We start from the raw sequence: 24,831 nt of genomic DNA on the forward strand, positions 1-24,831 counted from the left end.
CGACGGGGTGAGCTTCCTTTGCTCGGTCCCTGCTCCTGCCCATCTAGCAGTTCGAAAACACGTCAAAGTTCAAGTAGATAAATAGGTACCGCTCCAGCGGGAAGGTAAACGACGTTTCCGTGCACTACTCTGGTCCGCCAGAAGCGGCTTAGTCATGCTGGCCACATGACCCGGAAGCTGTATGCCAGCTCCCTCGGCCTGTAAAGCGAGATGAGCGCCACAACCCCAGAGTCGGACACGACTGGACCTAATGGTCAGGGGTCCCTTTACCTTTACCTTACACCTGGTGCATGCTCCCCCCCCCCCCATACCTCTTCGCCTGCTGCACATGTTCATGTCTCGGTCTCTCGCTTGCCATTCTTTTCCATCTCCCCCTCCCCTCCCGGCTCCCAACATCAGGTTCTTCTCAACCCACATGCTGTTTGGGGCAGCACTTCACTGCCCCAAGGATTGTGCAGCACAGATGTTTGTCTATGAAAAGTTGGCAACTGTGCACAGTAGCGGATGGCAGAATTGCAGCAACACCGCTGACAGGAGGTCAAATAAGCACTGCCTCCCACTACCGACTGCACATCATGTGCAGCTGTGCCCAACCTTTCTAGGAGACTTGGCTCCTGGTCTTTCTGCTTCTGTCGTTCATATTTCTGACTCAATTAGATCACTTTATGGGAAATGGCGCCAAATGATTTGCATTCTCCTGTTCCTTGCTTAGGCCCGACCTAATTGATTTTGATAAGCTGAAGAAATCAAATGCACACTACAATCTGCAGAATGCTTTTAACCTGGCAGAGCAGCACCTTGGCCTTACTAAACTCCTGGACCCGGAAGGTAAGAACAGCCTGCCACTGATGCAGCAATGTGTTCCGTATTCTCCTCTGCCCCCTTCCTCCCGGAGCCTCTTCTCACTACTTGTTGCCTCCTGAAGGAAGAAGTTGGGAAAGGGTTGCTGGAGAATCGAGCAAGATGCAACTTCCCCTAGGGCAATTGTGGCAATAGGTCAGGCACAGATTGCAAACCCATTCTGCAGATGAGTCAGCCAAGTCACCTAGTTCCCCAACAGCGAGGCCAGCATCTCTCAGCAAATATAATAATAATAATAAATAATAATTTATTATTTATACCCCACCCCGCCCATCTGGCTGAGTTTCCCCAGCCACTCTGGGTGGCTCCCAATCGAGTGTTAAAAACAATACAGCATTAAATATTAAAAACTTCCCTAAGCAGGCTACATTCAGATGTCTTTTAAAGATAAGATAGCTGCTTATTTCCTTCACATCTGAAGGGAGGGCGTTCCACATGGTGGGCGCCACTACCGAGAAGGCCCTCTGCCTGTTTCCGTGTAACCTGACTTCTCGCAGGGAGGTAACCGCCAGAAGGCCCTCGGCGCTGGACCTCAGTTTCCGGGCTGAACGATGGGGGTGGAGACGCTCTTTCAGGTATACAGGACCGAGGCCGTTCAGGGCTTTAAAGGCCAGCACCAACACTTTGAATTGTGCTCGGAAACGTACTGGGAGCCAATGCAGATCTCTCAGGACTGGTGTAATGTGGTCCCGGTGGCCACTCCCAGTCACCAGTCTAGCTGCCTTATTCTGGATTAGTTGTAGTTTCCGGGTCACCTTCAAAGGTAGCCCCACGTAAAGTGCATTGCAATAGTCCAAGCAGGAGATAACTAGAGCATGCACCACTCTGGCAAGACAGCCCACGGGCAGTTAGGGTCTCAGCCTGCGTACCAGGTGGAGCTGGTAGACAGCCGTCCTGGACCCAGAACTGACCTGCACCTCATGGACAGCTGCAAGTCCAAAATGACTCCCAGGCTGCGCACCTGGTCCTTCAGGGGCACAGGTACCCCATTCAGGACCAGGGAGTCTCCCACCCCCACCCAACCCCTGGCCCCCAAAAACAGTACTTCTGTCTTGTCAGGATTCAACCTCAATCTGTTAGCCACCATCCATCCTCCAACCGCCTCCAGGCACTCACACAGGACCTTCACCGCCTTCACTGGTTCTGATTTAAAAGAGAGGAAGAGCAAGGTTCTGTTGCCTGGTTCATATTCCGTTGCTGTAGCGTAAGGCTACACAAAATATGCACATCTACGTAGCAGGGACGGGGGAAGCTCTGGCTTCCTTACCATGGCCCTCCAGGGATCTCTCCCTGGCCCTCAGGACTCTCCCCCAGCCACACACCTTCCCCAAAGACACCCCTCCCTGGCCCTGATTCAACATCCTTCTCAGGTGTTTTTGCCTGGCTGGGTTATGTCCTTGAATTCCTCCTGCAATCTAGGATGGAGGATAGAGAGGGGGCACCTGAGTATCCACAGAATGAGCCTCCTGCACATTTATAAAATCCATTTCTCCTGCTCACTTGCGCCCTCTGCTACTGCCAACCACTGGCATGTGGCTCTCAGAAGGTTGCTCAGAAACGAATGTGGCCCTCAGCCTTAAAAAGCTCCCCACCTCTGCCTTTATAGGCAAATCACACCATCCGTCGTGAGTAACTTCCAGGCTGGGTGAATGATTCTGTATATATTTTCACTCAGGGAATAAATCTGGACTTCATTTCAAACCCTCAACTCCAGAGCTTTGACATAGGCCAGAAGTAGGGTGTTATTCTAAACACAGTGAAGAAGAAGAAAAAAAGCGGCGGCAGACAGGTTTATCTCCTCTCCATCCCCAGTAATGCCTGCAAGAACTTAGTTTGTGCTGTGAAATCACTCCGTGTTTCCTTGCCTCCCACCTGCTGGAGCCAATGGCAAGAAAACCACATCCACCCTCCACACTTAAAGTGGTATCGTGCCACTTTTAGCAGCCACGGCTTTCCCCCAAAGCATTCTGGGAGCTGTAGTTTGTTAAGGGAGTCGTTAGGGGATCCCTGTTCTTTTCTAGAGCTACAATTTGCAGAGTGGCTTAACCATCATTCCCTCCCCACAGGAAACTCTTGAGAATTGTAGTTCTGTGAGGGGCATAGAGGTCTCCTCACAACTCTCAGCACCTTTAACAACCTCCCAGAATGCTTTGGGGGAAGCCGTGACTGCTTAAAGTGGTACGGCACCACCTTAAATGCGTGGTGTGGATGTGGCCAAAATGGGGGACTCGTTTGAGAGTTAGTGTAACTTAGTGGATTTCTGTATGGTAAGTAAACGCAGCAGGTTGTGACATCAGGAGGCAGGGTAAATTCCTTGAGATGCTGCAGGGAGGGAAGAGATAGACTTGCAGCAGAATTTTCTGTTAACATCTAGTTCCAGCTGGATTCTCAGGCCTTACCTACTGTAATCAGGTTGTTGCCAGCATGATGCAAATTGTTTTGGAATCAAGTGCAACTCAATTCTCTGCTGCAGTAACACCATCTTGTTGTTTTTTCCCTCTTCTCTCTCTCCCCTCCTACACCTTAACAGATATCAGTGTTGACCACCCTGATGAAAAGTCCATAATCACCTACGTTGTGACATATTACCACTACTTCAGCAAGATGAAAGCTTTAGCCGTGGAAGGAAAGCGCATTGGAAAGGTTTGCATTCTACAGTTTCATGGGCCTTTGTTCGCAAAACTTTGCTTAGCATTACTGTCTTTGCTGTGTTTTCCTCCTCTAAAACGAAAACACGAGTGACCTACCTCACGCGGCTGTGCTGGATGCCATAGAACCGTGTATTTTGTGCATTAAGGCCTCATCTACACAGCTGCAAATAAAACGCTTTAAATGGGTTGTAAAGTGCAATGCACAAATGTGGCACAAGATGGCGACAGTGAGCTATGGAAAATTCAATGTATTTTTCAAAACTTTTTTAAAAAAAGCATTTTCACAGCCTTTTTTATATGTGTGTAGATTCCACCTAAGTCCCAGCTGACACAGGGGCCTGTGAAAGTGGCAGGAAGCCTCTGAGTGACTGTAGCAGCTAGCAGTTTTGCAGAAGCTAAAGCTGCCTACAGGGAGCCTCCTTCCGGCCTTTTCTCTGCAAACATGCCCTCCCGCTGTCAGCCACCAGCCTTTTCCTTGGACTCGGAGTAACAAAGAGCAGCAACTTCCTTTTTTGCTCAGAGCCCTAGATGAAGCTGGGCACTGCCAGTGGAAAATAGTCAAATAAATGGGCAAGTGATAGGACTAAGGCAATCAGTAGGGAACTCTCTGCAGGAGCCTGTGGCAGCTGCTACAGTCACACTGTGGCTTCCTGCCATCCCGAGCGTAGTTCATGGGACCAGGACGCGAACTTGGGATAAAAGCACTGCACAAATATTATGAGTAATATAATCTCGCCGAAGCCCCAGTTTCAAACCTTCTGTGAACTGTTGTTTTGAAAGCGGAATTGTGTGACCGTCTGTTCCCCCCTCCCTCCCCATATCTGGAAGCGCAGACAGAAATAATTTTCCGTTAGCGCTCGGAAAGTCACGGCATGCTACATTTTTGCAGGTCAGCTGCTGCTGTTGCAGTCAGGAGAGGCGCGTTCTCTGAAGTCATAAGACCCCATCCGTCACGCTCCCCCCGGAGCAACCTGGGATCATGGAAACACGGCTCTTTCTGAGTCAACACTCCTCTCCTACTGTTTCATTGCTTTGCGTTGTCAGGAGTCGTGGTTTTGCCTCGCTGGCTTCTTTTCCAGCCTTGTCCATAGCTGTCAAGCGTCCCTTATTTGGCGGGACAGCCCCTTATCCCAGTGCCATGTCCCGCTGCTGCCCCTTATTGATGAGGCTTTGTTTGGCTGCTGGCTGGGCTTTCTGCCTTTGGCTCGGAGGGGCTCAGAAGTTGAACATACCAGTGCCTGGAAAATCCCTTATTTTGGCTGCTGGTCCCTTATTTTCGAGGCTGCTGGTCCCTTATTTTCAAATCTGTAAGTTGACAGCTATGGCCCTGTTCTCCTGTCCCCCCACGGGGAGCACTTGTCCTAGGTCCTCAGATGTCCCTTTCTGCCTGCTTGTCCTAGGTGCTTGACAACGCCATCGAAACGGAGAAGATGATTGAGAAGTACGAGTCGCTGGCTTCCGACCTCCTGGAGTGGATTGAGCAAACCATCATCATCCTGAACAACCGCAAGTTTGCCAACTCCCTGGTTGGGGTGCAGCAACAGCTCCAGGCATTCAACACCTACCGCACAGTGGAGAAGCCACCCAAGTAGGCCTCGTCCGACACTGTCCTTTTTCGGGAATTAATCCCAGCTCGATCAAAACAGTTGGGGAGCCTTTAGGCAGTTTGCATCTTCCAGTCCCTCCCAGACAATTAGAAGCTAGTTACGCTGCTCGTGTTTCACAAGCCCTCCTTAGTTCATGGTTAGATGCCTTCTGACATTTGCTAAAAGCTTCGTTTCTCCTTGTACTACTTCCTCTGTGGTCTCTCCCTCCACCAAATTATTGTCTCCACAAGCAGAACTGCAAGGCTGTAAGTGGTGTGTGTCACGGACATTATTATATGCTGGAGATGATTGCAGTTGTCTCCGCTGTAGCATGTAAACAAAAGGGGGTGCAAGCAGTTGCACACACCCACAAAGCAGAAAAGGCGTTGTGGGAAGGAGCAGCTCACTGCAGCCCACGACAATTTATATTTGCGTAGGCATCCCAAATGTTTAATACAGTACCTTTTATTGGGCAAATACCTGGTATGCCAACAAACAGAAGTGGGAATCATAGTAGCTTATTACTTTTTATGTGTTGAGAAGTTGGCAGGTTTTTGAGTCGCACAGAGCTGTTCCTTTTGGACTGAAGAAGAGCCCTGTGCATCTTGAAAGCTTTCTGCTCTACCAAACACATTAATCGAATTCATGTGTTTCTAATCTGAAGCATTTTGGAATCCGTTTGGCTTTCTTTGGCAACAGTCCAGCAATCACCCTTATATGCCCAAAAGTTATTCTCAGATAATATTTAGTTAGCTTTTTATCTTACTGATCTTGATTGGGTTGGTTTTGCCAGCCTTATCCTGTTGGTGTTTTGTTTGGGGGTAATGCTGCTCCTGCATTTTACAGGAAACTCTTTTGTATTTACACTCAGAAGTAAATCACACTGAGATCAGTGGCTTACTCCCAGGTAATTTCATACACACTTACCTGGAGGTGAGTAAGCTTGTCTTCTGCCCAGGGGCATCAGACATCATAAAAACACCACGACTCACAGGACCTCTAATGTGCTAGGAGCTGGTGCCTCGTTTTCTTCATTCTTAGCAGAGGCCCCAGACACGCACATTCATCGCACGCATGGACATTGGAGTGAAGGGGGAAGCCCTCTCTCGCAAAAAAGCTCTATGTACACTCCAGTGTATTGTTCAGGATTGAGCCATGTACCTTATCTCACGGTAGCATAACTCAGAGGAAGTTTAAACCGGTGATTTTCAGAGCAATACCCAGAATGTTTATCAAGTTGACTCCGACATGGCTGTTTGAAAATGCACAAATTGTGCAGCACTGAAAAGCAGGATGCGTGCCTCTTGTAAACGCTCGAAGGCTCCGATTCTGCGGCGGAAACCTAGCTGGGCGTTTTGCCGTCAACTGCAGGAATTGCATAGCGAGGCTTCAAATTCACCGGTCAGCAGGCGCGCACAAAGCAGACACTGCGAGAAAAGATTTAATAATAATAATAAAAGCTTGTTCCTTTCATCTGCTGGGAGCTAAATGCAAACGGTCAATCGGCTGACCTGTCCGGATTGTGACATTTGAACCAGCTGTTTCTAGCTGAGCACATGTGTCTTGCACACAGCAATATAAAATCCGGGAAGGGGGGATTCAAAAAACAAGAACTGTCAACCATATAAAATACGTAGATCTTGGGACGAAATGTCTGGTCGCTTGCTTGGAGTGATAACGTTTCCCTTTCGGCTCCCCTCGTTTTTTTATCTTCTTTTAGATTCACAGAAAAGGGAAACTTGGAAGTCCTGCTCTTCACCATCCAAAGCAAAATGAGGGCTAATAATCAGAAAGTGTACATGCCCAGGGAAGGGAAACTCATCTCAGATATCAACAAGGTAAATATACAACTTCCTGGATTAATTGTTTTCTGTAGTGTAAGCAGCTGAGCTATGGGTACTTTGTGGAATCAGGCCGTTCCATGCAGAGAGTCCTAGGTGGACCAGGAATAGGATTTCTAGCATGCCTTTATTCGTAGTATTCATTTTCTTATTTTAAAAATTACAGACTGCTTTTTTATATACAGAAAGCACCTCTAAATGGTGTAAAACCACCACCACAACAGTGGCTTGGTTTGCATAACACATCCCAGTGGAGTACAGGGTCAGGTTTAAGGTGCTGATTTTGACCTTTAAAGCCCCATGCGGCCTAGGACCCACGTACCTATGGGACCGCCTCTCTTGGTATGCCCCGCAGAGGACCTTAAGGTGCACAAATGACAGCATTTTGGAGGTCCCAAGTCGCAAGGTGGTTAGATTGGTCTCAACTAGGGCCAGGGCCTTTTTAGGACTGGCCCCGACTTGGTGGAAAGCTCTGTCACAAGAGACTAGGGCCCTGCAGGACTTGACATCTTTCCACAGGGCCTGCAAGACAGAGCTGTTCCGCCTGGCCTTTGGTTTGGACTCAGTCTGGCCCTTATGTTTCCCTCCCCTTATGGTCTTGATTTATCAAGTATTTTAAAATGAGGCTGCATTTTAAATTGTATTTTAAATTGTTTCCCCCCCCCCCATTATGTTTTTACTGTAATTTTATTGGTGTTAGCTGCCCTGAGCCCAGCTCTGGCCAGGGAGGGTGGGGTATAAATAAAATTTATTATTATTATTATTATTATTATTATTATTATTATTATTATTAAGCAGCCAAATAATGGACAAATGTGCTTGGTCTCAGAGAGGATGTCCCCTTCTCTGATCCTGTTTGCTCCCTCACCTCACTAAACCAAGGTTTGGCTTCGTATGCCATCCATACCAGGGCTCATTCTTAAGCTCTCTCTGTAATAGCCACGAACTCCAGCCAAGGACAAGCCTGAAATGGCACACAAGTGCCGTATGTGAAATCTCTCCAGGTAGGCCTCCTTGGGGTGGGCATTGCAAAAACGGAGGAGCCACCACTGAAAAGGAGCTGCAACAGTTCAAAAGTGCCCTCTAGGGACACCTTTCCTTGTCTATGTACACATAGCTCCACTAAAGCAACCCCATTTCATAGAATCATAGAATCGCAGAGTTGGAAAGGGACCCCGAGAGCAACCTGGCCCAACCCCCTTCCATGCAGGAATCTCAACTAAAGCATCCATGAAAGATGGTCACCCAACCTCTGCTTAGAAACCTCCAAAAGAGAGTCTGCAACCTGTTAGGATATAGTTCCATTCCACCTTTAGAAAAGGCATGTGGAGTTGTTGTATGCCACATGTCTGTTTACTTCCAGCACAGTCTGCTGGGAACTTCCGTTGTATATTGCTTTTGCCTATGCTTTTTGCTTGGACAAGAAGAGAGCAGACATGTTTTCTTTGTCCTGAACTATGCTGAATAAAATGCTTGTAAGGGATGTGGGTGGCGCTGTGGGTTAAACCACAGAGCCTAGGACTTGCCGATTAGAAGGTCGGCGGTTCGAATCCCCGCGATGGGGTGAACTCCTGTTGTTCAGTCCTTGCTCCTTCCCACCTAGCAGTTCAAAAGCATGTCAAATGCAAGTAGATAAATAGGTACCACTCTGGTGGGAAGGTAAACGGCGTTTCCGTGCGCTGCTCTAGTTCGCCAGAAGCGGCTTAGTCATGCTGGCCACATGACCCGGAAGCTGTACGCCGGCTCCCTCGGCCAATAAAGCGAGATGAGCGCTGCAACCCCAGAGTCGGTCACGACTGGACCTAATAGTCAGGGGTCCCTTTACCTTTTCTTAAATATGCCTTACACATGCCTCTGTCCGCCACTTCCGTTGTGAAGAGTTATTCACTCTGCTGATTAGAGCGTGCTCACGTTTCTAAAGGCTTCTGAAGCTACAAGTCGCCGATTGATGCTGTTCCAGTGGGCTGGAGCCAGCTGGGGGCCTGCGAGTTGCCGCCGTTCCCTGGACGCATCCTATCAGGGAGACCGTTCCACTGTCAAACAGCTCTTACCATCAGAAAGTTATTTTTGATGTTGAGATGGAATCTCCTTTCTTGTAACTTGAAGCCATCTTTTTGAAGCCTACACTCCAGAGCAAGAGAAAACAAGTTGGCTCCCTCTTCCATGTAACAGCCCTTGAGATATTTGAAGGTGGCTATCATGTCTCCTCTTTTCCAGGCTAAACATACTTGGTTCCTTCAGCCTTTCTTTGCAGTTTTGATCTCCCGGGGGGGGGGGGGGGCTGCACTTGCTACCCACTGCAGAGCAGAATTTGCTTCCTATAGGTATCTGGTTGGCCACTGTAAGAAAAGGACGCTGGCATAGATGGTCCGTGGCTTTGATCCAGCAGAGCTTTTCTTATGTTGAGACATGGTGTGCAAGCTACTAGCAAGACCCAATGGATAATGCCTGGCCTGTTGGAATGAGAGAGGCAATTGTGCCCTTCTGTGGCTTCTATTCGCCTCAGTGCAGATAGAACATTGTACCCAGAATTATCTTTCTCAGGTGGATGAGAGAGAACATGAAAAAAGAGCCCTGTTGGATCTCAGGCCAAAGACACTGTCACAAATTCTACTCATATTGATCCAGAGCAGAACTCTGATATATAGTTGGCAGAGTAAAAACTTTAAAAGGTTGCAGGATTCCCCCAAAAATAGATCAGAGGCAATTAATATTTCATCCAGCAGAGCTTTACTGCTACTGAAGGCAATTGAGCATAATGTTCATAAATCCAATACATTCAGGATTGGCACTGTCCATAAGAAATCCAGTTGCAGCAGATTTAACTTATAATAAGACTAAACCTTAACACTATATACAGAACACCACACCAGAAGGAAGAGAGATAGGAAAGAGTGAAACCCAGGCTCCTTCTGGCCTTATTATTATAGTCAGCATGACCTTGACAGAAAGAGATAACAGAATCAGTTTAAGCCATTGTACTCAGCTTCTCTGAAGGTATAACCCAAACATCAGGAACCTTCTGCTTGTTTCTTTCACACAGAGCAGCTTCCAGAACCCTCTTGAATTAATTACAATAGGAAAGATCTCTACACATCAGATCAATACTTTCTGTACCAAGCAATGCAAACTGACAGACACATCTGGTCCACCACCCTGTTTTTCCACAGTGGCCAACCAGATACTGATGGGAAGCATGCAAGCAGGACATTAACACAACAGTGCTCTCCCCATCTGCAATTCCCAGCAACGGACACTCTAGCTCAGTTGGTTAGAGCATGGTGCTGATAACACCAAGGCTGTGGGTTCGATCCCCATAGGGCATAGCTGCATATTCCCTGCCAACTCTATGTTTCTGTGATAAGGAAGAAGTGACAGAACATCGCCGTTAGGGGTCGTCTCCACTGATAACATTACCTTCCATTAATATCTCAAATTCTCTTTTAAAGCCATCCAAGTTGATGGCCATCATCACTGTGAATAAGCACTTTCTCTTGCCTGTCCTGAAGCCTCCCACGATCATTTTCATTGGGTGTCTGCACATTCTTGTGTTCTGAAAGAGAGAGGGGGGAGTTTTTAATGTCTGATGTTTTATCGTGCTTTTAATATTCTGTTGGTAGCCGCCCAGAGTGGCTGGGGAAACTCAGTCAGAGGGGCGGCATGCAATTGTTGTTGCTGCTGTTGTTATTATAAGAAAACTTCCCTCAAGCCACTTTCTCCAAGCCGTGTATAATTCTATGCACTTCGATCATGTCACCTCTTTCGTTCCTTTTCTCCAAATTAAAAAGTCCCAAATGCAATAACCTTTCCTCCTTGTAGAAGACCCTTGTGTATGGGGGCATCTTGCAGGGAGTCTCATTGGAGTGCAGCAAAGATGCCGAGATAGGGGTGGGGGGAGCCAGGGAGCTGCTTTTCTGGTTTAGCCAGCTGAACAGCAAGCAGCTCAGCAAGATCCCTGGGGGGAATAGCAAAGTGCTTTAAAACAGGGTAAGCCTTCCTAATTTGCTTTTTCATCCTGGCTGGAATTCGCAGGGCAGCTGTTGCTTGCATCCACAAGCTTGGCTCCGGATCGCTTCAAGCTATAAAACTCTCCCACTCCTGTATTTGTCTGTTAAGACTCCCTTGTCTGTAAGATCCTGGAGATCCCTGTGTTCCAGGCAGCGTGACAATCCCCAGGATTTAGGAAAAACCCTCCGGAACGGCATGTGGCTAATTACAGATCTGTTTCTTTACGTGACAAATAGACTGGCTTGCTTTTAGCATTCACGCACTGAACCGTTACGGTTCTGGCTTCAAAGTAGGCAACTGAACAAAACCCTTTGCAGCTTGGGAAGCAAGGGTATCTGAGATGTCAGCTTAGCCCTGTCTGCTGGTGTGGTCACTGCGGTCATCAGGGGCCTGCCAGCGTCCACTGCATAGCGGACAAATCCCTGCTCAGCCATGGAACTCAGCTGGGTGATTGTGGGCCATTCACGGTCTCTCAGCCTAACCTACCTCACAGGGTTGTTGTAGGATAAAACGAGAAGGAGGAGAGCGCAGCACCGTGAGGGAAGGTGGGATATAAATGTGATGGATACAACCATCAGTAGCAAAGCAGCCTTTGTGCTATAGGGCTTCCTTCCAGAAGATATCAAGACAGGCGCTGTCCCTTTTGGGAACTTGGCACCCCTCTTGAAGACATTTTTATTTCACCAGGGCTCCCCAGAAAGTTAATCCTGGCCTGATTGCTGCTAATTTTGGTACAGGATAATGTTGTTTTGATAGGTTGTTTATTATTATTATTAAGATTTTGCCTTATGTTGATTTCTGCTTTGTAAATCACTCTGAGATTCATTTGCATATAAAGTGATCAGTACTTTTTCTAAATAAGCAGAATCAATGCTTAGGACTAGGGGGGATGGGGTCTCACATTCAGTAAAAGGAACAGAGAGTTCCATACAAATGGCTTGCCCAGCTCTTAGCGTTTTCTTTCTGCAGGTCCAAAGTGATACACTGAAAGGAAGCTTAAGCCTTGTTTTTCATATCCATCCTGAATTACATACCATGTTTTTAGGTTTTACGCTTTTACTTCACTTTAGTTTTTTTGCTGCAGCCATGAAATCTAGAAACATGTCCTTTAAAAAAAAAAGAAAGAAAGCTACTCTCTGGCCCTTGTGTCAGCCCTCAGGTTCTGTGAGACAACATATGTTTACTGCCATGCAGAGCCCCAGAGTTATTCCAATAGAGTATGAAAAAAAAATGACCTGGATAAAAGAGGCGTGTTTTGTGCCTGTTTGGGCAAAACTAACTCCTGTGACACTTTGGCCCACCCCAAATCCACGCACTGTGCCTTCTGTTCTCTAATTAAGGCCAACCATCCGAATCTTTCCTTATTAATATTATTGTGCATTGATGATTCAGCACTTAATAGAATTTCTCACAGACTTTTTCTTTATGTAAATTCATTTTTTTAAATAAAAAAAATGCATATATTTTTTGGCTTACCCAGGCCTGGGAAAGACTGGAAAAAGCTGAACATGAAAGAGAACTGGCACTGCGTAACGAGCTCATCCGACAGGAGAAACTGGAACAACTCGCCCGCAGATTTGACCGCAAGGCAGCTATGAGGGAGACGTGGTTGAGCGAAAACCAGCGTCTGGTTTCTCAGGTGAGATTGGGGTGTGTGTGTGTGTGTTTAAAGTAACATTTTATTGGCCAACCCACTCCACACTGAGCTCCTGACAGCTTGTTGAACCCCCTTGTGGAATTCAGAGAAAATTAAAGCTTGTCTGACTGCTCATCAAGTGTTGCCTATTTCTAAGGTGCAATTAGACACAAGAAAGGAAGTTGCCTTAACAGACCACTCGTCCATCTAGCTTGGTATTATTATTATTTATTGAATTTATATACCGCCCTATACCTGGGGGGTCTCAGGGCAATTCATGGAATAAAATCAAGATATAAAAGCCAATGTGGTGCAGTGGTTAAGAGCAGTGGACTCGTAATCTGGGGAACCGGGTTCGCGTCTCTGCTCCTCCACATGCAGCTGCTGGGTGACTTTGGGCTAGTCACACTTCTCTGAAGACTCTCAGCCTCATTCACCTCACAGAGCGTTTGTTGTGGGGGAGGAAGGGAAAGGAGATTGCTAGCCGCTTTGAGGCTCCTTCGAGTAGTGATAAAGCAGGATATCAAATCCAAACTCTTCTTCTCTTTAAAATACATAATAAAAATGACAACTCAATACTCCCCCCCCCCAAAAAAACCCCACCACATTTTAAAAGGGCATAGGATGTAAATCGGATCACCCAAAGGCCTGGTTAAAAGGTGCCTAAAGGTGTATAATGAAGGGGCCAGGCGAACTTCCCTGGAGAGAGCATTCCACAGGCGGGGAGCCACTGCAGAGAAGGCCCCGTTCTCGTGTTGCCACCCTCTGGACCTCTCAAGGAGGAGGCACACAAAGGAGGGCCTCAGAAGATTATCTCAGGGTCTGGGTAGGTTCATCTGGAAGGAGGCAGTCCTTGAGGTATTGCAGTCCTGAGCCGTTCAAGGCTAGCAGTGTCTCTCCAGGTTTTCAGGAAGGGGACATTTCCCTGGAGATGCAGGGAACTGAACCTGGGACCTTGTGCTTGCAAGGCAGAAACCCTGCCTGTGAGCTACTGAGGCCCTTCCCCAAATTCTGTGACACAGGTTTTGCGCAGAGATGAATAGCTGACCACTGTCATGGGCAAAACTGGTCGCCAGGCATGGGGAGCCAAATCCAGTTCCCTGTTCTTACTCTAGAGTCAAGATAGGGGCATGCACCGTTCCTTCCAACCACCAAGTCTTCTACATTAGCTTATGCGACTTTCTGGCAATAAGCCACCTGTTAGGACAGGTGGTTGGGATTCGAGGAACAGGGCAAAAGGGTGACACGGTTTCTGAATTCTACTCTGCCGGCACTCCAACTTAAGCAGCACTGAATAACGTAAGAAGTGTCAGACCAAAGGCACATCTGGTCCATATGCAGAATTAACAAGCTTAACTAGTAAGAAGGGATGGCTTTTAAGGGGTATTGGAAAATGTGTGTAGATTATTTAAAAACCTATTGTAAACATGCGAAAACGCTAGCAGGTTTGGAGTAAGCTCAGCAGAAAAAGTTAACCTGAGAATAAGGTGGAGGGAGGAAGGTATAGATTCATTATAATATGCAGCAGCAATAGATAATTTGAGGAAACTGTGGAAGGGTGGATGGGAAATTGATGCTCAAGGAAATATATACAGTCGTACCTTGGTTTTCAAACAGCCTAGTTCTCAAATGTTTTGGCTCCCGAACACTGCAAACCCAGAAGTGACTGTTCCGGTTTGCAAACTATTTTTGGAAGCCAAACATCCGACGGGGCTTCTGTGGGTTCCGATTGGCTGCAGGAGCTTCCTGCAGCCAATCAGAAGCCGCACTTTGGTTTCCGACGTTTTGGAAGTCAAACGAACTTCCAGAATGGATTCTGTTCGACTTCTAAGGTATGACTGTATTGGAAAACGTTTGAGCGATTGTATTTTTTTTAAGGAGAAATTATAAATAAAATTGAAACAGAACAAAAATAATCTGAAGGCATTTTATTGATCAAGGTTTAATATATAGTTTTTTTAACTGCCGCTATATCTGAGTTGTCTCTGTTGTACTCAATTGCAACTCAATGTATCCCTGTTGTGTTTTATGATTTTCCATATATTGTAAGTGACCCGGAACTGGTCTGTGAATGTAATAATAAAATTCATTCATTCATTCATTCACCTCCATGTGTTTGGAATTCTTCTGTCTAACTTGTTGCTTCGTGAAGAAATACCGTCCATAAATCTTCCCACATTCAGTAACCCTTGTCACAGGGCCATTAAAAAAACTGAACTCTCTGTCTTTTAACAGGACAACTTTGGGTTTGACCTCCCCGCTGTGGAGGCTGCCACGAAGAAGCACGAAGCCATCGAGACGGACATTGCCGCCTACGAGGAAAGGGTCCAGGCGGTGGTTGCTGTGGCCAAGGAGCTGGAGGCTGAGAACTACCACGACATCAAACGCATCACGGCCAGGAAAGACAACGTCTTCCGCCTATGGGAGTACCTCTTGGAGCTGCTCAGGGCACGCAGGCAACGGCTGGAGATGAACCTTGGTCTGCAGAAGATATTCCAGGAGATGCTGTACATTATGGACTGGATGGATGAGATGAAGGTAATTGGCAGAAGTGGGGAACAAATAGGCTCAGAAACAGAGTTGGACCTTCTATTTTCATTTATTTTTCAATTTTATTTTTTTTTGATTTTCACATAATTATAAACAAACAAACACAAACAAACATAAATCATAACCTTATTAAAAATTACACTTACTAGCATTGTTAAGTGACTGCCTCACTTCCCCTTGGATATCCTTGTAACGGTTTTCCAAATCACAGTTCTTATAAAATTTAACTTGAAGATTAAGATCCTTAAATCTTTTCATTTTGAAATTAAATATATTAATTCATCACTTAACTTATATAAAATCCTAAGCCAATTAAGTATCTGCAAGGTGTTTCTACTTAATTTAACTTAACAGATTTAACTAAATAATCATTAAATTTTGACCATTTTTCCTGATACTACTCCTCCTTCTGGTCGCTGACTCTTCCGGTTAGGTCGGCTAGCTCCGAAAAGTCCATCATCTTCACCTGCCATTCTTCCACCATTGGTAATTCTCGCGTTTTCCACTTTTTAGCTAGTAAAATTCGAGCAGCAGTTGTGGCATACAAAAATAATTTAACATGAGGGTTGGACCTTCTAGACTGTAATTATTTAGCAATTACCTAGGTTTTTATTTTCTTTGAACATCTTTTTTAAAATAAAAAGAGCCAAGCCTCACAACTAAGGATGTACCGTATTGGCTCAAACATAAGCCGCACCCAAATATAAGCCACACCTTTAAAATGGAGGGTGGGAGGCGGAAAAAGCTCCTGGGCTGCTTCTGGGGCAGCGGGGAGAGCCACTCCACTTTGCTAGCGGCCTTCCCCCTTTTTCCCTTTACGGCAGTTTGGGGGAGGCTTGGGGGCCACCGTTGGGGCGGGCGCCGTTGTCCCGCACCCCCGGTGGCCCATCTGATGGCATCTGGGGGGGGGCGCTCTCTATTCCGGCCTTGGAAGGCAAGGCAGGGTCACGGACCTAGGGCAGCTGTTTCAGCAGCAATATCGTAAGGTTGCGAATATAAGCCGCACTTGTTCACGGTCAGAATTTGGGGGGGGGGAATGCGGATTATATTCAGGCCAATACGGTACAGATTCTGCGGTCATACTAAATTAAACATATTAGCAAACAAAGCACTTTTTAATTGCCATGATTCCAATAGCACTGTTTAATTTTGATAATTCAGGCAAGTGCCAGAGTGATGGAAGGGTGATCATTTGATAAGTTCCCACAACTAGTTTCAAGGAACAGCAATTTTGAGAGCAGAACAGATGATCCCCATTCCAAAAAGAGTCCTTGTTACCACAGACACCATTTCCTCCATACACCTTTCTCCAGGGTTGGCAGCTAGGAAACCAGCCAGGACTCATTGCAAGGCTGGATTTGGTTTAGGGGCTTCTAGTTGCTGATTCGTAGCCTGCAAACATACAGCAAGGTTGCCATCTTGAATTTTTTGTGGGTTGCCTTGCCAGTCGTTCCTGCTCAGTGAAATGGCAGTGGCGCCCATCCCGCTGGGAGCTGTTTCTCACGTCATATTGGGGTCCAAAATAAACGTGGGCTCAAGCCAGTTAAGAGAGTTATGTGCGTGTAGAATCAGGCGGGTGTGAGAGACCGAATTCGACATTTGCAAGGCTTACCTGGGAAACACCAGTACTTCATAGCAAAGCATGCATATTTGGGCACAAAATACCATTTAGATCTCAAAATACACCTCTCTAATGAAAAAGCCAGCCATAAAACACAAAGTTTGCCCCCAGGAACTCTAGAAAAATGGTGGTTTTGACTGGGTGGTTTTGTGCAAACAGGTGTTGCTGCTGTCTCAAGACTATGGCAAGCATCTCCTCGGAGTGGAAGACCTATTGCAGAAACACACACTTGTTGAGGCTGACATCTCCATTCAGGCCGAGAGAGTGAGAGGGGTCAATGCATCAGCCCAAAAATTTGCCACAGACGGAGAAGGTAAGTCTGTTTTAAGAAACGGCAGCTTAGGCTAGTAAGCCCTTGTTTACTTATCCTTTGGTGGAGAGCCACTTTTGAGCTCTTTGTTGGCCCACAAGTGTAATAAACCAATTTTATGTAGACCAAGGTGACTCTACACCCCAATAAAGCATTTGTCCAGAAGATTTGTGGCTCACTGTGCCTCCTCAGCCCCAACTTTTTCTACCAGCAGTCAGGAGGCATGAGCTACTATACCATGCTCCATTTTCCCCTATTGGGCACATGTTGTAATTCCTTTATCTGGGAGATTCCCATTGTGGACAACATACAGTCATACTTTGGATCTCAAATGCCTTGGCTCCCGAACAAATCAGCTCCCAAACTTGGAAGTGAGTGTTCCGGTTTTTGAACGTTGTTTTGGAAGCCAAACATCCTCCGCGGGTTCCGATTGGCTGCAGGTTTGCCATGCTTTGGTTTCTGAACATTTTGGAAGTCGAACGGACTTCTGGAGTGGATTCCGTTTGACTTCCAAGTTACGACTGTACGTACGTTCCACTTTGCATGTGGCTCCTTTGGAATTTCCTACAGCAGAGCATGTGGGGTGGTGGCACTTCTCTCGCATCACGTTACAGAGGAAAGTAGCGGGCGAGGCAGGGTGGGGATATAGGAGCACCTGCGTGAAAGGTGCAGGATAATGACAGATGTAGTGTGGGATGGGTGGGTTTGGACCTGTTTGTGCGCTTCTTGCTGGCAGAAGAATGATGAGTGGGGTCTCCAAACACGTCCCAGCAGTCTGAATTGCCTCGACATGTAAGGCATCCCAGAAGATTGCATCTGTTAAAGTGAATCTGTTTGGTCCTCAGCGCCCATGAGCACACACATTATCTTAACATCAGCTGCTGAATATAATTTGGCCTGCTCTGCAGTTTGACTTTTCATATGCCTCTTGTGCCTACCAACAGGTTACAAGCCTTGCGACCCACAAGTTATCCGAGACCGAGTGGCTCACATGGAGTTCTGCTACCAGGAGCTGTGTCAGTTAGCGGCTGAGCGTCGAGCTCGCTTGGAAGAGTCCCGGCGCCTCTGGAAGTTCTTCTGGGAGATGGCTGAAGAGGAGGGCTGGATAAGGGAAAAAGAGCAGATCTTGTCATCGGACGATTACGGAAAAGACTTGACCAGCATCGTCCGCCTTCTCAGCAAGCATAAGGCGTTTGAGGACGAGATGAGCGGTCGGAGCAGCCACTTCCAACAGGCCATCAAGGAAGGGGAGGACATGATAGCCGAGGACCACTTTGGGTCGGAGAAGATCAGAGAGAGGATCGCAGACATCAAGAACCAGTGGGCCAATCTGGAGCAGCTCTCCACTATCCGGAAGAAGCGACTGGAAGAAGCTTCCCTCCTCCACCAGTTCCAGGCAGATGCCGACGATATTGACGCGTGGATGTTGGACATCCTCAAGATTGTCTCCAGCAGCGACGTGGGCCACGACGAGTATTCCACTCAGTCCTTGGTGAAGAAGCACAAAGACGTGGCGGAGGAGATCGCAAGCTACAGGTCCATCATGGATTCCCTGCACGAACAGGCCGGGGCCTTGCCGCGGGAGCACGCAGAATCGACAGACGTGCAGAGCAGGCTGTCCGGAATGGAAGAAAGGTACAAGGAGGTTGCGGAGCTCACGCGGCTTCGTAAACAGGCCCTGCAGGACACCTTGGCCCTGTACAAGATGCTCAGCGAAGCGGATGCCTGTGAGCTTTGGATCGACGAGAAGGAACAGTGGCTGATCAACATGGAAATCCCTGAGAAACTGGAAGACTTGGAGGTGATCCAGCACAGGTGAGAGGCTGAGATGGGCTTCGTCGGGTAATTGCAGCTCAGCGCCTGATACTGCTTAGTTGTCGGCGCTCTGCTCATGCTTCCTTAAGAGCTGTTGGACAGTGGAATTTGCTGCCAAGGAGTGTGGTGGAGTCTCCTTCTTTGGAGGTCTTTAAGCAGAGGCTTGACAACCATATGTCAGGAGTGCTCTGATGGTGTTTCCTGCTTGGCAGGGGGTTGGACTCGATGGCCCTTGTGGTCTCTTCCAACTCTAGGATTCTATGATTCTATGATTCCTTTTCTTCTTTTTACCCCCTCTCTAGATTTGAAAGCTTAGAGCCGGAGATGAACAATCAGGCGTCACGGGTTGCTGTGGTGAACCAGATTGCGAGGCAGCTAATCCACAATGGCCATCCGGGCGAGAAGGAAATCAAGGCACAGCAAGATAAGCTCAACACAAGGTGGGTTCAGGGATGAATGCAGTACTGGTTCTTTCCTGCCTTTTATGTGGGGCAGCATTAGGACCCAACCCCCGTAGATCTGATGTCATTTTTGTAGTGGTCTGTATCCCATTTCATAGAATCATAGCACTGTAGAGTTGGAAGGGACCCCCAAACCTAGCCCAACCCCCTGCAATGCAGGAATCTCACCTAAAGCATCCGTGACAGATTTTGTGTTGCTTAACTGGATTTGCTCTTGCAGATCAAGATGAGAAATTTATTTATTTACTGTACAGATTTATTATTATTTTATTATGTTTTAAACAACAACATAAAAAGTAAAAATGTGAGTGGGGAAAAGAAAGGCACATTATAACACCATAAGAATCAGCAATTACAATTCTATATACATATGCTTATTTAATATATAAATATTATTATTATCCAAATACATATACAGTGGTACCTCGAGTTACAAATGCCTCGGGTTACAAACGCTTCAGGTTACAAACTCCGCTAACCTGGAAGAGTTACCTCAAGTTGTGAACTTTGCCCCAGGATGAGAACGGAAATCGTGTGCTGGCGGCGCAGAGGCCTCAAGAGGCCCCATTAGCAAAAGCACGCCTCTAGTTAAGAACAGTTTCAGGTTAAGAACGGACCTCCGGAGTGAGTTAAGTTTGTTACTAGAGGTACCACTGTATATCTTTTTTAACCTCCTGTATTTTGTGTAAATGGGTTCCAATTTCATTATGAAAAGTCCCTGCAAAGTCTATAAGCTAGTGGTTTTCAACCAGTGTGCCATAGCACCCTGCGGTGCCTTGAATGATGATAAGGGGTGCCACAGGCAACACTGGCCCCTATCCAGTGGCATAGCGTGGGTTGTCAGCACCCGGGGCAAGGCAAGTAATTTGCGCCCCCAATGCATGGATTTGCGCCCCCTAACCCCCAGATGTTGCGCCCAGTGTGGCCGGCCCCCCCTGCACCCCCACGCTACGCCACTGCCTCTATCCCTCTTTCCTTCCCTCCCTCGTCAGATGCCCTCTCGTGTCTCAGCCTCCCCAAGGCTTTCACAGCTGTTTGTTGCAGCAGCGCTGGCTGCAAGCTCCCCAGGTGAATGGTGCCTCTGAGGCTGGCCAGGGGGTGCTTCCCAGGCCCCTGTGGGGCAGTGGGACGAGGCACCTCTTTTTAGGGTGGAGGAGAAGCTCAAAGATCAGGGGCAGCAGCTGCAGCTGCCTGGAGGACTCCCAAGGAGATAGGAGAGAAGAGGGAACCCTCCACAAGAGAGGGTGTTCAAAAAAGGGTGATGGGTTGCTTGCTCTGCTGGCAAGGGGAGACATAACCGGACCACAGGGGTGCCACAGAAAGAATGTAGTTGGTCAAGGGAGCCATGGACCCAAAATGGCTGAAAACCTCATAAGTGGAAAGAGATTTATATACGGTGCTACCTCGGGCTAAGTACTTAATTCGTTCTGGAGGTCCGTTCTTAACCTAAAACTGTTCTTAACCTGAAGCACCACTTTAGCTAATGGGGCCTCCTGCTGCCGCCACGCCACCAGAGCACGATTTCTGTTCTCATCCTGAAGCAAAGTTCTTAACCCGAGGTACTATTTCTGGGTTAGCGGAGTCTGTAACCTGAAACGTATGTAACCTGAAGCTTTTGTAACCTGAGGTACCGCTCTACTATTTAATCTTAACTCAGGCGTCGGCAAGGTTTACCTTGCCTGGCCCGGTTCACTGCAGCGGAGATTCCTCTGTGGGCTGGAACGTGCGCACACATGAGCACACGCACCTGCGATTTTCCAGTGACGCAGAAGCAAGTCCCCACGCTGCACCAGTTTAGTGCAGCGTGCGGGGGCTTGCCAAGCGGGCAGCTCAGTTTGGGGGCAGCTTGTGGGCTGGTTAAACGACCCCCTGTGGGCCGCTTGTGGCTCATTGGCCTTAGGTTGCTGACCCCTGTCTTAACTGCTTCAGGTTGTTTAGAATTACAGCCATTAAAGTGGGGGAGCAAAGTTCCAAAATCAAAATGAGGAAAAGGGTCCGCCTGAGACTCTTCCAAGAATTGTTAGTTATTTTCTTTATTCAGATACTCTAGCAGTAATACTGTGGCCCAGTACACAATAAGAACATGACTTACAGTTCACCGATCAACAACTCCTACTGGGTGTCCTTAAACTTATTTGCGAGCTGAGGGAGCAGAGGTACCTCATATACTAAAGAGCACATCTGGCAGATTGTGAAGGAGGAGCCGTGATAAATGTTATGTTTCTCCATCTTACCTCCTGTGTTTCTCTGTACAAGGTGGAGCCAGTTCAGAGAGCTTGTTGACGTGAAGAAAGAGGCCCTGCTCTCAGCCCTCAGTATCCAGAACTACCACCTCGAATGCAATGAAACCAAGTCGTGGATCAGGGAGAAGACAAAGGTCATTGAATCCACCCAAGAGCTTGGGAATGATCTGGCCGGCGTTATCGCTCTTCAGAGGAAGCTGACCGGGATGGAGCGTGATTTGGTCGCCATCGAGGCCAAGTTAAGTGACCTGCAGAAAGAAGCTGAAAAGTTGGAATCGGAGCACCCCGACCAAGCTCGGGCCATCCTGTCAAGGCTCGCCGAAATCAATGACGTTTGGGAAGAGATGAAGACGACCTTGAAGAACCGCGAAGAGTCCCTTGGGGAGGCCAGCAAGCTGCAGCAGTTTCTGCGTGACCTGGACGACTTCCAGTCTTGGCTGTCCCGCACCCAGACGGCCATTGCCTCGGAAGACATGCCGAACACGCTGACGGAAGCCGAGAAGCTACTCACACAGCACGAGAACATCAAGAACGAGATCGACAATTACGAAGAGGACTATCAGAAGATGAGAGACATGGGCGAGATGGTGACCCAAGGGCAGACAGATGCTCAGTACATGTTCCTACACCAGCGCCTGCAGGCCTTGGACACCGGATGGAACGAGCTGCACAAGATGTGGGAAAACCGGCAGAACCTTCTCTCCCAGTCCCATGCCTATCAGCTGTTCCTCAGAGACACAAAGCAAGCAGAAGCCTTCCTTAACAACCAGGTGAGTGGGTGTCATGTTAAGAAGGGGAGTGGGGAGGTCCATAGCTCATGGGTGGAACATTGCTTTGCAGGCAGAAGGGTCCAGGTTCATTTCCTGTATTCCCAGTCAAGGCCGGGAATGTCCCCTGCCTGAAACCCCAGATAGCTGCTGCTGGTCAAGTGGACAATGCTGAGTTAGATGGACTCAACGTAAGGCCCTAGGCTCCTATGTACTATCTGTCTAGCCTGTCAAAGGTCAGGACAGTCATGTGCTATGAGCAATTCTGGGGCCTATTTGCCATGCATGGTGTCTGAAAGAGGTTTAAATCCTGGATCTAACCTTCCACTGTAAGTTATTTCCTCGTAGCAGCACCATAGCTGTCAACTTTTCCCTTTCCTTGCGAGGAATCCTATTTGGAATAAGGGAATTTCCCTTAAAAAAAGGGAAACGTTGACAGCTATGAGCAGCACATATGTTTTGGTACCAGCAAAACTAATTTGGAATCTGGGCCTATGGTGTAGAGCTCAGAAAACTCAGGAAGCAGTTTCCTAATTGATCCTCAAGAGCTGCTTCACAGAACCATTTTCTTACAAATTCATCTTCTCAAGTTGATCTGTTGGCTGCATTCTCCAGACCATGGTTCAGGCTCCTTCCCTGCCCCTTCCCTCTCTGGCATGCCTTAATAGAAGATGTCCTGGTTTCTCAGACCATAGTTTGCCATGAAGTTTCAGTCACTAGACTGTGGTTTGAGTGAACCTAGCAAACCACAGTTTGGTCCTGATTTCCAGTTCTGGTTTGGAGGGATCACTCAAACCACGGTTTGATGGTTCAGACTTAATAGCAAACCATGGTTTAAGGGAATCAGGAAGTCTTCTAAAAAGACAAGACAAAGAGTGGAGAAAGGGGAAGAAGGAGGGGAAGTTTGAGTTTGACACTCGTTCCCAGTCATCTCTAAACTGTGGTCTGGAGGATTGGGAATAGAGCATCTGAATGTAAACAGTGATACGTGGCATGCTTTTGTGAATGCTCTAACATACCCCATAAATATGTGAAGATGACTTGCCCACTCTGGGCTCAACACAGATTTGAAAAGTTTTCCAGGAGGTGTTGTGCTGCTCCCTTGGCATACAATAGAGAATTCACAGAAGTGATATTTGTGCCAACAGAGTCACCGTTGGAAAGGCTTCACTATAGCTGTTTTAATCATTACAGGAATATGTTTTGGCACACACTGAAATGCCCACCACTTTGGAGGGGGCAGAAGCTGCAATCAAAAAACAGGAGGATTTCATGACCACAATGGATGCCAACGAGGAGAAGATCAACGCAGTTGTAGAGACCGGAAGGAGACTGGTTAGCGATGGCAACATCAACTCTGACAAGATTCAAGAGAAAGTGGACTCTATTGATGACAGGTAGACTTTGCTGAGAATATTTAGTGAGTCTTGGGCTCCCCATTTTCTTATTTGCGTTTGCCTGCTTTTACAAAATGTACATGCGACTTTATATCCAGAAGTGGATCTATCCAGTGCACAATTAAACTATGGCTATCCAGTTTTACTTGACCAGTGTTACCAGGCCAGACCTTCCCTCAAGGGAAGTCCAGGGCGAATGCCAGCTGTAGGCCCTGCTATGGTGCTGTGGTCCCAGCAGCTACCCAAGGGCAGCAGGTGCACATGCCCTTTATAAGGCTGCTTGGGCTGTTCTAGAAAATGTTGGCTATGAAAGGCTCTCAGATTGCACCGTGAGCAGCCAACCGTCTTGGCGCATAAGTCGTTGCTTCAGGACCGCTAATTGTAATGGGAGGTGCTGACAGATGCTATCAACGCCACCTCATAATTGCACCCAACACATCTCCTGCACCGACTGTCCCTGCCAAATCTGTCTAGACTTAGGAAGTTCGCCGTAAGCAGTGCACACACACACCCCCATCCACAGCGCTGTCTGTTAACCGCTGCCATATGGAAGTGTGAGAGACACAGCAGGACAAAGGGTTGACATTGGCCCTTGAGGCTGCAGCACTCTGGGATGCCAGCTGCCGCGCCTCATCGCTTGAGTGGCAAAGGCACACGTCTGCACGGAGAACATCCAAGGTTCTTCCTTGGGCATCTTCGTTTAGAGTAGGGATGAAGAGCCCAAGGGCCTCATTCCCTTCTGGGCAGCTGCTTGAGGGCCACCTGTCCTATGAGGAGGGGCGCCAGAGACAGAAGGCAGCAGAACAAGTGAAAACATTTACCTTTTGGCAGTGGGCTAGTTCCTACACATGCTGAAATCGGGGGGGGGGTGTCAGATTTCAAGGACATATTCCAGCCAGGCAAAAAAGACGGGGTGAGCCAGTGAGCAGTGTGGTCTGGGCAGTGTTCTGAAAGTCAGACAGAGGCCCGGAGGGCCAGATTCAGCTGCCGGGCCTGAATTTTTCAACCCCTGAGTAATAGCTTGGATAGCTGCTGCCCCAGATCAGGGGTGACACACCTCTGAATACTGGTTACTTTTGATTAC

At 47.6% G+C, this 24,831-nt stretch overlaps 1 protein-coding gene across 3 annotated transcripts in view; it reads left to right on the top strand.

The window, feature by feature from the left end:
• The window catches only part of SPTBN1 (spectrin beta, non-erythrocytic 1), a 238,388-nt gene that overhangs the window by 164,790 nt on the left and 48,767 nt on the right, over positions 1-24,831 (top strand). For all 3 annotated transcript variants that reach the window (XM_081854422.1, XM_081854424.1, XM_081854423.1), the window contains 11 exons: positions 713-828; positions 3,392-3,504; positions 4,913-5,100; positions 6,819-6,936; positions 12,428-12,586; positions 14,819-15,121; positions 16,914-17,067; positions 18,009-18,879; positions 19,182-19,319; positions 21,597-22,353; positions 23,545-23,747. In XM_081854422.1, coding sequence (XP_081710548.1) covers positions 713-828; positions 3,392-3,504; positions 4,913-5,100; positions 6,819-6,936; positions 12,428-12,586; positions 14,819-15,121; positions 16,914-17,067; positions 18,009-18,879; positions 19,182-19,319; positions 21,597-22,353; positions 23,545-23,747 — 3,120 coding nt within the window. The remainder of the gene's footprint in view (positions 1-712; positions 829-3,391; positions 3,505-4,912; positions 5,101-6,818; positions 6,937-12,427; positions 12,587-14,818; positions 15,122-16,913; positions 17,068-18,008; positions 18,880-19,181; positions 19,320-21,596; positions 22,354-23,544; positions 23,748-24,831) is intronic.

Source organism: Podarcis erhardii (genome assembly GCF_964252035.2).
Source record: "Podarcis erhardii genome assembly, chromosome: 3".
Classification (NCBI taxonomy): Eukaryota; Metazoa; Chordata; class Lepidosauria; order Squamata; family Lacertidae; genus Podarcis; species Podarcis erhardii.